The sequence below is a fragment of the Perognathus longimembris genome, chromosome 2 (genome assembly GCF_023159225.1).
Source record: "Perognathus longimembris pacificus isolate PPM17 chromosome 2, ASM2315922v1, whole genome shotgun sequence".
Classification (NCBI taxonomy): domain Eukaryota; kingdom Metazoa; phylum Chordata; class Mammalia; order Rodentia; family Heteromyidae; genus Perognathus; species Perognathus longimembris.
In genome coordinates, this window is record NC_063162.1 from 76,102,243 (window position 1) to 76,115,556 (window position 13,314).

Consider the following 13,314-nt stretch of genomic DNA (forward strand, 5'->3'; position numbering starts at 1 on the left):
CAAGAGACAGATCCAACACCCAGAGGATAAGCAAGGGAGCTGAAGACCTAAGTAACACCATATCCCAAATGGATTTGACAGGTCTATACAGAACCTTCCACCTACAGACACCCAATACACCTTCTTCTCAGCAGCCAATGGATCATACTCCAAAATAGACCATGTCATAGCCCACACAAAGAACCTCAGCAAATACAAAAGTATTGACATCATCCCATGTATTATATCTGACCACAGTGGATTAAAGGTAACCCTCAATAACAACGGTTACCACAGAGGCTATACACATTCTTGGAGGCTAAACCCCACACTGTTATCCAACACTTGGGCCACAGACCAAATTAAAGATGAAATCAACGAATTCATAAGCCACAATGACAATGAAAATACATCACAAAGAAACCTATGGGACACGTACTGAGGGGCAAGATCATTGACCTCAGCACTCACATTAAAAGAATGGAAGCAGAGCAGGTGAATAACCTCACGATGAAACTAAAACAACTGGAGAAACAAGAAATGATCGAATCTAAAATGACTAGGAGGAGAGAGATCACAGAGATTAAAGAAGAGATAAATCTGATTGAAAATAGAGAGACCATTCAACAAATAAATAAGACTAAAAGCTGGCTCTTTGAGAAAATAAATAAAATTGACAGACCCCTCGGAAGACTTACAAAAAAAAGAAGAGAAGAGACTCATATACGTAAAATCAGGGACTCCACCAGAAAAACTACAACAAGTACACACGATATTCAAACAATCATAAGGAGCTATTTCCAGAACCTCTACTCAGTAAAAAACAATAATTTTACAGAAATGGATCAATTCTTAGAGAAGTATAAACTGCCCAAACTGAACCAAGAAGAAATAAATCAACTAAATAAACCAATAACTTACAGTGAGATACAGGAGGTAATCAAGAACCTCCCAACAAAGAAAAGCCCAGGCCCAGATGGATTCACCAACGAATTCTATAAAACCTTTAGTGAGGAGCTAATACCAATACTCCTCAAACTCTTCCACAAAATAGAAACAGAGGGAGAAATCCCAAACTCATTCTATGAAGCTAATATCATACTCATTCCCAAACCAGGCAAAGACCCAACAAAAAAAGAGAACTACAGACCAATATCACTAATGAACACAGACGCAAAGCTCCTCAATAAAATATTAGCTAACATGATCCAGAAAGTGATCAAGAAAATTATACATCATGACCAAGTAGGCTTCATCCCACAGTCACAAGGATGGTTCAACATCCGTAAATCAATGTAATTCACCACATTAAAAGAACTAAAATCAAGAATCACATTTTTATCTCAGTCGATGCCCAAAAAGCCTTTGACAAAATGCAACATCCATACTTATTAAAAGCTCTGGAGAGAACAGGAATAGATGGAACATTCCTCAAAACAATAAAAGCCATATACAGCAGACCAACTGCTAACATCATATTAAATAGAGAGAAACTTAAATCATTCCCCCTAAACACAGGAACAAGACAAGGATGCCCACTCTCCCCACTTCTGTTCAACATAGTGCTGGAATCCCTAGCCATAGCAATAAGGCAAGAGGAGGACATCAAAGGGATCCAAATCGGCAAGGAAGAAATCAAGTTATCCCTATTCGCAGACGACATGATCTTATATCTGAAGGACCCAAAAAACTCAGTACCCAAACTCCTACACCTAATAAACCTTTTTGGCAAAGTAGCAGGATACAAAATCAATCCACAAAAGACAGCAGCTTTTCTGTACACCAGCAATGTACAAACAGAAAAGGAAATTATGGAAACAATTCCATTTACAGCAGCCAAAAAAAGAATAAAGTACCTAGGGATCAACTTAACCAAGGACGTGACGGACCTATTTAATGAAAACTACAAAAATCTAATAAGGGAAATCAAAGAAGACACAGGAGATGGAAAGACCTCCCATGCTCATGGGTAGGCAGAATCAATATAGTGAAAATGGCCATATTGCCCAAATTGTTATACAAATTCAATGCAATCCCTATCAAAATCCCAGTCACATTCTTCACTGAAATTGAGAAAGCAATCCATAAATTCATATGGAACAGCAAAAGACCTAGAATAGCCAAAGCAATTCTAGGCAAAAAAAGCAGTGCAGGAGGTATCACAATACCAGACTTCAAGCTCTACTACAGGGCCATCATAACAAAAACAGCCTGGTATTGGTATAAAAACAGATCAGAAGACCAATGGATTAGAATTGAAGACCCAGAAATAAAACCGCACTCTTACAGTCAGCTGATATTCGACAAAGTTGCTAAAGACATACAATGGAATAAACATAGCCTTTTCAACTACTGGTGCTGGGAGAACTGGGCAGCCATATGCAGAAAACTCAAAGTAGACCCAAGCCTATCACCATGCACCAAGATCAACTCAAAATGGATCAAGGGCTTCAATATCAGACTTGAATCCTTGAAACTACTGAAGGACAGAGTAAGAAAGACGCTAGAACTTATAGGCACAGGAAGGAACTTCCTGAATATAGTCCCAGGGGCACAGCAAATAGGGGAGAGACTCAACAAATGGGACTACTACAAATTAAAAAGTTTCTGCACAGCTAAGGACATAGCCACCAAAACAGAAAGACAGCCAACCATATGGGAAAGGATCTTTACCAGCACAGCACCAAAGGCCTAATATCTGTCATCTACAGAGAACTCAAAAAACTAAGCCCCTCCAAGTCCAGTACACCAATTATGAAATGGGCAAAGGAGCTAAAGAGAGACTTCACAAGAGAAGAAATAAAAATGGCAAAGAAACATATGAGGAAATGTTCAACATCCCTGGTAGTAAAGGAAATGCAAATAAAAACAACTCTGAGACACCACCTCACTCCAGTTAGAATGGCCTATACTCTGAACTCAGGCAACAACAAATGCTGGAGGGGGTGCGGGGAAAGAGGAACCCTTCTCCATTGTTGGTGGGAGTGCAAATTAGTACAACCACTTTGGAGAACAGTATGGAGGTTTCTCAAAAAGCTCAACATAGACCTACCCTATGACCCAGCCATACCACTCCTAGGCATCTATCCTGATCAGCAGGTCCCAAGATATCAAAAAGACATTTGTACTTCCATGTTTATCACTGCACAATTCACAATAGCCAAAATATGGAAACAACCCAGATGACCCTCCACAGATGAATGGATCCAAAAAATATGGTACCTATACACAATGGAATACTACATAGCAATTAGGAATGGTGAAATATTGTTATTCGCAAGGAAATGGTCAGATCTTGAACAAATAATGTTGATTGAGACAAGCCTAGAACACAGAAAACAAAGGGGCATGATCTCCCTGATATAGGACTATTAAGAAAGGGTGATGGAGAGACAGTAGAGACCAGGTCTGTGAAACCAAAAACTGCTTGTCAAATGGTATTTCCCACAGGATTGGGGCAGCGACCCAACAGTATGTAACTAAAACCAAACAACTACTCAACATATAAAGGTCAAAAATTGACCTCTCAGTGGAATACAATAGCTCAAAAGCTATGTATGTACGTTCATATAAGACTACTGTCGACATATTGTCTAATACTGACATTACATTTAAAGCCCTAGGCAAATTTTCTTGGGCTTGGCCACGTGGATACTGTCTATGTTCTTGATACATTGTGTATTGTATATATGTCTACCTGACCTAGGGAAGGGAAAGAAAAACAGGGTGTAAGATATCACAAGAAATGTACACACTGCCCTACTATGCAACTGTACCCTTTTTGCACAACAACTTGTCAAAAAATGTGTTCAATTAATAAATAAATTAAATTTTTAAAAAGCCTATGAGAACAATGATGAAGTGGACACAGCAAAGATATAGGGAACACAAGACTGCTTTTATCTTGAATAACCCAGAGAAATCCATGTTCACTTTACAAGAACGCCCTGCAATGCCCCTGCAAGGCTCCTGTGTCCCCTAGGCCCTGCTCATGATAGCTGTTCCTTTGCTGACCATCACTCACCGTTACTCTGCCCCAGCCAAAGGGAGCTGGCTACCAGGCACACCTGGCTCAGAGACTCTGCACTGACCACTGGAGAGTCCAGAACTTTCTCCTTCATTGCCTATGTTGTACACTCATTACCATGGCCTCACAGGAAGCTTTTTTGGACCATTAGAATATACATATAAATATGTTAATTCTCTATATATCCTACATTGATATATTCTATGCTAATGTATATATAAATTCAGTTTTTTTTCTTAAGCATTTATTAGCATCTAACCTAGTTTGTTTTCCTTCTTTTTTCCTTTACTTCTTTGCTTCTTTGTTTCTTTCTGTTCTTCCTTTCTTCCTCCCCCTCCCCTTCTATTCATCTTGTCTTCTTTCCTACTCATAAGAATATGGCTACTACAGGACAAGAACATACTAAAAATTCAGTATGTATTCCTTGAATGAATAAGTGAATCAAGAAGGAAGCAAAGAAGAAAGAAAGGAAGAAAGAATAAAACTCTGCTACATTGGAGATAGTAGTTAGAAGTGTTCAATGAAAGGACATATTGAGACACACTATCATTTCTAATTATTTTCGCACATTTCATTATGTTGCAGAAGTAATCATTTCAAAAGCAAATGAATGAGAGGCTTAAGAATCACTACAACTCTGGATATTTAAACATTTTAGAAGTGTAGGAGGACAAATGTTCAGATATAAATGTTTATAAAGAAGCTTTTGCACTTAGTAATTGTTAAATTTTTATTTTGAGATAAAGGTCTGATGACTACTCCACCTTTTTCCTAATGCCTTTATTTCTACCTTGAAGAAAGTAAGAAGAGGTGGGAAAGAATAAGTTATGAAAAATAAAGCACTATATACTCCATAGTACTTAGAATAATGATGAGCAATTAAATGAATCAAATACCAGGACTTTTGTCCTGAAATGGTAACTGGAGAGGCAGGAACTGAACTGATGCTGGGGTTCTGCATCAGCTTCCAACATCAGGCAAGAACAGCTGCTTTCAGACATAGAGGGGAAAAAAACAAAACCAAACTAATCCAACAAACAAACAAACAAACAAAAAACATGGCTGCCAGGAGCTTTCCACTCCAGAAAACCACTCTCAAAGCACAGATGTTACTTAGAATCAAGCCAGGGCCTGGGATCATTCACACTAGATTAGAGCAAGTATGTCCAGCTGCTGCCCATGCAGCACCACTGCTGCATGGCAAACAGGAGAGAGCATGCAGGTAACACTGACCACAAGCCCACGTGTACCAGCACAGAGCAGGTAGGAAGCAATGTGTTGCCTGCATTATAGAAAGCCTAAGAACAAACTGACAGCAGACATGAGACCGCCAGAGAGAACAAAAAAAGGAAATAGATATTCAGTACCCTACTTTCATGGGATCTGGTTCCTCTTTAATGTTTCTTCCCTTTTTTGTCAACTCAGGTCCTGTGTCTTGTATGATGTGATGGTCACAGAGAACTGGTTTTGTTGATGTAAAGGCTGAGGGAGAACACGGGGGATAAACAAAATAAGGACCATAGATTATGCTTTCATAAATTATGACCTTAGATAAAAGAATAATTTCAGTGTCTTCCTGCACAGAATTCTCAATGTAATGACAGGGGCTGGGAATATGGCCTAGTGGCAAAAGTGCTTGCTTCGTATATGTGAAGCCCTGGGTTTGATTTCCCAGCACCACATATATAGAAAATGGCCAGAAGTGGTGCTGTGGCTCAAGTGACAGAGTGCTAGCCTTGAGCAAAAAAGAATCCAGGGACAGTGCTCAGGCCCTGAGTCCAAGGCCCAGGACTGGCAAAAAAAAAAAAAAAAAAAAAACCACAAAAAAAAACCTCAGTGTCAATGTAATGACAACAGAATTAGGTCCCAAGAAGAGAATAAGGAAGAAATGTGCTCTTTTCTTCCCCAGTGTTGGTAACTTAATAGTCCCTATGTGGGAAGGTGTGAGGCTCACTTATTATCCAGGTTTGGACAGGGAAGCTCCTACTTCAGACAAGATAAAGGTGACTGCCTTTATCCCTTGTGGACAACCACGATCTCCATGCATTTTACTGTCCAGTGGACATTTATCAAGGATATTCTAGACTTGACAACCAAATTCCAAGTTGCCACTGAAGCATAGAAGAAATCAACACTGATTAATATCAAGGGATCAGTTAGATTGGCCATGACACAAGTTAAAAGACCAGAATAAGGAGCATTGGTTTTGGCCTCCCCTCTTATACTTTCCTTTAAAATAATGCTGTGTGGGTCAGAAATCTGGAATGATTTCTTTCCTACCACTAAAATCTATCATCAACTATGGGCCACTGTTCCATTTTGCTAGTTTGAGGAGGGACTTTACTTACCCAAATCCACTGAGTACAACAAGGGACAGAAAGGAGACCCCCAGGTGGGCACTCAGGGCAGTTCAGTGCAATCTTGAGCACAGACTGAGAGCTGGAGAAAGGAGAGCACAGCACCATCCCCTGGGTGAACAAGAAGACAGAACAGGTTTGCACAATATTTATTTCATTTTATCCTTTAAAAAAAATTATTACTGGGGCACATTGAGTGCTTAAAAGTGGGAAACATTGGATCCTGGGCGCTATCTTTGAGCTTTTTCACTCAACGCTGAAACTCTAACACCAATTTTTGCTCTGATTTTTGCTTTGAGAGTCCTCTGATTTTTGCTAACTGGACATAAGAGTTGCTTAGTTTAATTGCAGCAGAGGCCTCCAGATAGAGGCTTGAGAGCCCCGAGTGTATATATAGGCTGCCTGCCTGGGTAGGAGGAGGGGGAAAGATGGAGAGGAGAAGAGTAGGAGGAAGAGAAAGGATGGGAGTGAAGTGGAGCAGAGCTGAACCAGACAGGCCAAAGGAGCAGAGAGGGGACGAACCCGGCCAGCCGGAGGAATGGAGTCTCAAGCCGAGCCTGGCCAGCCTGAGGAGGAGTCCATTGCCTGAGGCCTAAGGGAGAGTCCAGAGCCTGAGGCCTAAAGCCTGTGAGGAGCCTTGAGGCTTAAAGCCTGAGGAGAGGGCTGAGAATAGAGCCTAGTGGCAAGAGTGCTTGCCTAATATACATGGGTCCCTGGGTTCAATTCCTCAGCACCACATATATAGAAAGTGACCAGAAGTGTCGCTGTGAATCAAGTGGCAGAGTGCTAGCCTTGAGCAAAAGGAAGCCAGGGACAGTGCTCAGGCCCAGGACTGGAAAAAACAACAACAACAATAAAGGCCTCAGGAGAGGTGAGGCCTGCAGGAAGGAAGCTTGCTCCTCTGGAGGTTTGGAGCTTTGGAGGCTGAGGTGGTTGGGGGGGATTAAGGTGTGGAGGTTCGGAGTTCAGGTCAGGACAGGTCTCAGGGCTGGCTTCTGGGTAGCTAGCCCAGGACAAGGTAGTTGCAGACTAGCATTTGGAGATGGAAGGGCCGCTCTGGTTCCGGGTTTTAGGTTGTAAATAAAATCCCTTTGTAAATAAAACCCCTTCCCACCTTAAGTTGTGCCTTGATGGATTATTCTCACTCTTGGAATACAACAATTAGTATGATGTTTTAGGCTAAATCTCTTGAGCTACATCTTCCTGGCCTTCCTTGAGCAGGTTTTTTTGTTTGTTAGATCATGGGTCTTGACCTCAGAGCCAGGGCTCTGTCTTAGAGCAGTTTTCCTCAAGGACAGCAGTCTTCCACTCTGAGCCACTGTGACCCTTCTGGTTCTCAGATGGGAAATTGGGGATGGGATTCTGCTGGCCTTTACTACTTGGGCTGGCTTGGAACATAAATTATCAGCCAGTCAGCCTCCTGACTATCTAGGATTACAGGCTTGAGCAATGGATGCCCAACTCCTCTCTTTTTTTAACAAGGAAATGAATAATAAAGAATCCTGAAGGACATCTTTGGATCAGCTATGTAGATAAATGCTCATAATGAACCTGAGTGCCTGTTCTAAATGTCATATCAAACACGTGTTTGAGCTCCACCTGAACCGAATGAACAGTAATCTGTTCAGGGCATCTCCCCTGTGGTCATTCTAATAACAATGGCAATGTGAAAACAGAAATAATATGCATATTGCAGAATAGGACAGGTGTGGATTTTCGTGAAGTGTTTAACCTTAGGTTGGCCTTTGACACTGAATCTAGCCTCCAGCCATTTATATCTGTGTTGGTGATTTCCCCCCCACCCCAATTTTGGGGCTTTAATTCTGGGCCTGGGCATTAGCACTTCAGCTCAAGACTAGCACTCTACTACTTGAGCCACAGTGCCACTTCTGATTTTCTGGTGGTTAATTGAAGATAAGAGTCTCATGGTCTTTCCTGCCCGGACTGGCTTTGAATCCCAAACCTCAGATTTCAGCCTCTTGAGTAGCTAGTATTACAGGCATGATCAACCAGTGCCCAGGGATTTTTTTTTTTGGTGATTTTTAGGAAAGGGACTTGCTTTCGTTGCAGACAGGAGCCTGAACCCCATCTTATTTTTCACTTATCAGCTTAGCTGGGATGAGAGGCATGCACCGCAATGCCAACTTCTTCTCTTGACATGAATTCTCACGGACTATTTTGCCCAGGCTGGCTTCAAACTGCTATCTTCCCAATTCTAACCTCACAATCAGCTGGGATTATAGATGTCAGTATCCACATCTGACTAGATTGCAATTGATACACCTTTAGTCCTAGTTGAAGAGGCTAATCCAACCCAAGGAAACTGAAAGCAGGTTGAAATAGAGCTACTTGACCTTTGCAAAAGAAATGAATGGTGACCAGCCTAAAATTTCAGATAGAGAAATTTAAGGTAGTTAAATAGGTAAATACAAGTCACACTCAGAACCAAGAATTGAACAGAGTACTTTGCTTATCTAAATGACATTGCTTTGATTGCTATTTGTAATCACTAGCTGCCAATTCTTCTGTATGTCTGCTTGTACTTAAACAGAATTTGCCTGAGCACCTAGGTATGATCATGTCATTTTTGCCTATAAAATCCCGGCACTACTGAAGTCCCAGGCTGTTCTTCACATCCTGATGGTGAGGGACAGACACAGCATGCAGCTAAATAAAGGCTCCTAGCCTGATTATGTACTGGTGACTTTATTATTGTGGGTTTGAGTCCCACCTGGTTGGCCAGGTTGCTACAGAAATATCCAAGGTCAATCTATATAACCACCTAGGAAAATTGTACTGCACTCATGATAACTCAAAGTGTCTTGCAAGCCCTTGCAAGGCTTGTCATCCTAGCTAAGAAGGAAGCTGACATGTGAGGATGCCAATACAAAGGCACTGGAAATCCCGGGACCTATAATCTTGCATGAATAACCAAGGAGATAGAATTTGGGCCTTGGCCCAAATGATAGAGCACCAGCTTTGAGTATAAAAGCTAAGGGACAGTGCTCAGACCCTGTGAGCCAAGCTGTGTCCAACACACACATGAAAGAAGTGTCTTGAAGGCCAGGAACTAAAATAAGCACAGAGGGCAACGCCCAGATAAGCTGGGGCCCTGGGTGGCCCTGACATCACAGATGCCATTGTGAGGTAATAATAACCATGACTGTATATATACTGGGTGGTGACAGGTGGACTCTTGTAGGTAGTTGGGAGGTTGGAGTTTAGTTGGTTGGTTACGTGGTTATTTGTTGGTTTGTGGATTCGGTTTTGTGATTTGGCGTGGATTTTGGGGTTTGTGGATTTGGATTGTGATTTGGCTTTGACGTGTGGACTTTGGTGGTTTGGTTTTTTTTTGCCTTTTTTGTTTTGCTGTTTGTTGTTTTAGCTTTGTTTTCTTTATATTACATTTTCCTTTAATTTTTGCTTTATTTATTTCACTTTTATTATTTTAGTTTTACTTTTATCATACTTGTATTTTGTTTGACTTATTATTAATTTTTTTACTTTCTTTGTTCGGAATTAGATAGCATTTAGGTCTCTTATTCGTTTTATTACTATTATTCATCTATTTCTTCTACATTTACATTTTAGGTTTGTTATCTTAGGTGTTTATTAGATAGTAGTTACATTTTATTATTCATTATATATTTACATTTTAGTGTTCATTAGTTATCATAGGCTTTGTAGAGATTTTAATCCTTTATTATTACATTATATATTTTATTTCATACCATTTCATTGTATTTTATTTCTGTGCATTTTTTCTCTTGCATTCCATTTCCTTGTATTTTGCTTTTTGTTATATTTGATTACCTTTGTTCTCATTTTCCTTATTTGTTCATTTATTTTCTCCCTAGACAGCATCGCTAGGGTGCTGTGTAGGATGACTAGGAAGAGTAGAGAGGTGAGGTCCTCGTGGGGCTTTGAGTCCAGTTCCTCAACCAGAGAGCTACGCCGGGCTCACTACCAGGTGCTGAGGACCATTAGTTCGGGGGGCCTTGGCACCGTCAAGTTGGCCAAGCACCTTCCCACGGACTCCCTGGTGGCCGTGAAAATCCTGGACAAGATCGACAGTGAGTTCTTTGCCTCGGAAGTGGACATCCTAAAGTCTGTGGACCACCAGAATATCGTCAAATTGTTTGAGGTGGTAGAGACACGGGGGTGGTTGTTCTTGGTGATGGAGCACATAGATGGAGACCTAGAGGACCACCTGCAAAAGGTGGGCAGGATGGAGGAGGAGGAGGCCAGACCAATATTTTGGCAGATCTTGCGGGGGGTCAATTACTGCCATGACAATGGCATTGCTCACAGGGACCTCAAGGCAGAAAATATCCTGCTGGACAGCAGAGGCACAGCCAAGCTCTGTGACTTCGGGCTGAGTACACGGTTCCTGCCCGGGGAGCTGCTGAACATGGAGTGTGGGACAATGGCCTACTGGCCGCCTGAGATGTTCAAGCACCAGGAATACCAGGGCCCCAAGCTGGACGTCTGGTGCCTGGGTGTGCTCCTTTACTATATGGTGATGGGCGTCCTCCCCTATGACATCAGGTCATGGGCTGTGCTCAAAGAACAAGTGATAGCCGGAATATTTAAAGTCCGGAAAAGTTTCTCCCCTGAGCTTCGAGGGCTTTTGGCACATACGATGAGGATCAATCCTGATCTGAGACCATCTGTTTGGCAATTAATGTGTTACCCCTGGTTCAGAAAAATTGAGGAAAGCCCAGCAAGTCCCAGGCAAAAAGTTCAGGAGCAGCCAGACGCCACCATTTTGCATATAATGACCTCCTACCTGGGATTTACCTCAGGGGAGGTGCGGGCAGCTCTGTCTTGTAGGACTTTCAATGCTGCCAGGGCCACTTTCCAGATTCTGCAGCAGCAGCAAAACCAGGGCCAAGACTTGACCAGTCTGGTGAGGCGCCCCCTTCCTGGGCCTCCACCTTGTCCCTCGCCTGTGCACCCATCTTGTCGAAATGTGCCCTTCAAGAGAGCCAGTGCTCCTGTGCGCCACCCTGCTGCTGGCCTGCCTGCTGAGCAGCAGGAGGAGGAGGGTGGCAAGAAGGACACCAGGTCTATGTACCTCTGGAGCCCCAGCACATCTGTAACAGGTGGGGAGACTGAGGGCAGCCAGCCTCCCCCTGCTCCAGCAGCAGCAGTAATGACCCTCCCCATGGACCATTCCATGGAACTGATCTGCCCAGTCCCTGAGGAGGAGAAGCATGTGAGCAGCAGGGCTGATTCCCTCCCAGCCCGTAAGCAGCAGAAGCACATGGGCATCAGGACTGAGTCTCTCCCCCACGTCCGATATAATACATGGACATGGAGCACAGAGGGGGAGAGGGATATCAGCTTGGCTGATCCGGAAACCTCTGCTCAGTTGTGGAAGGACCCAGAGGAGACAGAGAGAAGTGAACTGGCCTCCAAACCCACTGCAGCAGAAACACCCACCAGGGATACAGAGGCAGCGATGGGGGGCAGCACCCCTCCTTCCTTGGATCCTGCAGGTGCAGAAACTTCCACAAATGGGAGAGGCAGGCCTTGGAAGAGGCTGAAGAAGTGTATCAGTAATTGGTTGAGAAAAATGTGCTGCTGCTGTCTTCCTGGTTGAGAACTCTAAAGAAAGTTTCTGTTCGGGTTCAGCTTTGGCCTTGAGGGAGGAAGGGCAAAGGAGAGCTATCCCGAGACGCTGCCCTTCCCCCAGCCCTGGGGCAGTGCGGAAGCAGGCCATACTTCTCTGGGTCCGGAACCAGAAGACCTGGCTTTACAACCAGCCCCCCAACCTCTCACCAGCCCGTGTGCTCCCCATTTTCGTGGGCTTTGCCCATGGGGTGGTGCTATGCAAGTGACATTAGCTCATGAGGGGGTCTTAAGACAAGCTTGCCAGCCTATCGCCAGCTCTTGGTCGATCACCCCTTTTCTCGTCACCATTACTATATTAGCTGTTAGCCACTCCCTTATTAAATCAGATCTTGCTCTTGAAGCGGTCTCCGAGACTCCATGTACGCCTGGCTTCCTTTGTGGGTAAGGAGGGAGGAAAAGGGATCTCGTTCGGCTGCGTGCACCTGAGGGTCTTCACTAGCCCCCCACTCCACCCTGGCCTTGCCTGCGGGTCGGGTGACCAGGGGAGAGGGTGAGAAAGGGAGCATAGAGAATAGAGTAAGCCTGGCATCTCCGCACCAGGGGAGGCGAACCTAGCCCGGCATTTTGGCGGCCCAGTGTGGGAGCACAGAACCCACTCGAGTAAGCCCGTGGCTTCTCGTAGACCCTCAAGGAATTGGAGTGGAAGCCCCGGGATGCGTGGTTCTCCCATCCAGGTCACCAAAGAAGATGGGACAAGGTCAGAGTAGGCGAAATAATTCGCCCCTTGAAATCCTGAGGTTAACCCTCCGAAATGCGGGGACAAATATCTCAGAACCCTGTGCTATATGGATTTGGGAGGAATTGACCCTCAGAATCCCGTGGCTCGCTGCAGCCAAACCACTTTCATGGGAAACTTGGGACCGGCTAGAACGGGAACTGGAGGATGAGGGAACGGAGTTGGGAGAAGAACTCCCCCTAGTAACCTTCCAAGCTATTAAGACCCTCAAGGCCTGCTTCTCCTCGGACCCAAGGGAGAATCCCTGGACTCAAGAGAGGGCAGCCAGAGGGAATTTTGGTCCGGAGGGGGCCCCGGCGCCCCACTCTGAGAGGCCCAGGGACGAGCACGAGCCTGATCCCTGGGACCCCAACCTAGACGCCGCTTCCATCTTGCCACCCCTCCCCCACCAGACGCTCGGCTCCTGTATGCAGATTCCAGGAGCCCTGCTGAGCAACCATCTCACGGCCGAGGCGGCGACGATCCTCCACCGAGCGCAAGCGGTCCGGCCGGTTTTAAACTGGGAGCCCTTACCACTTCATGGTGGCTACAGGAAAGTAAAGATTTTCGGGAGTTTAGGAAGGTAGTCCTTGAGAGAG

General features: G+C 44.2%; 1 protein-coding gene across 1 annotated transcript; it reads left to right on the plus strand.

Annotated features, from left to right (window-relative positions):
- The first annotated feature begins 10,246 nt into the window (after window positions 1–10,246).
- On the plus strand, window positions 10,247–11,968 carry LOC125344840 (sperm motility kinase 2B-like). The gene has a single exon (XM_048337163.1). The coding sequence runs from the start codon at window positions 10,247–10,249 to the stop codon at window positions 11,966–11,968; it is 1,722 nt and encodes a 573-aa protein (XP_048193120.1).
- Window positions 11,969–13,314: the final 1,346 nt, after the last annotated feature.

What these genes read in the sequence shown, in the direction of transcription:
- LOC125344840 (XM_048337163.1), top strand. Translation starts at nt 10,247, where the DNA reads ATGACTAGGAAGAGTAGAGAGGTGAGGTCCTCGTGGGGCTTTGAGTCC.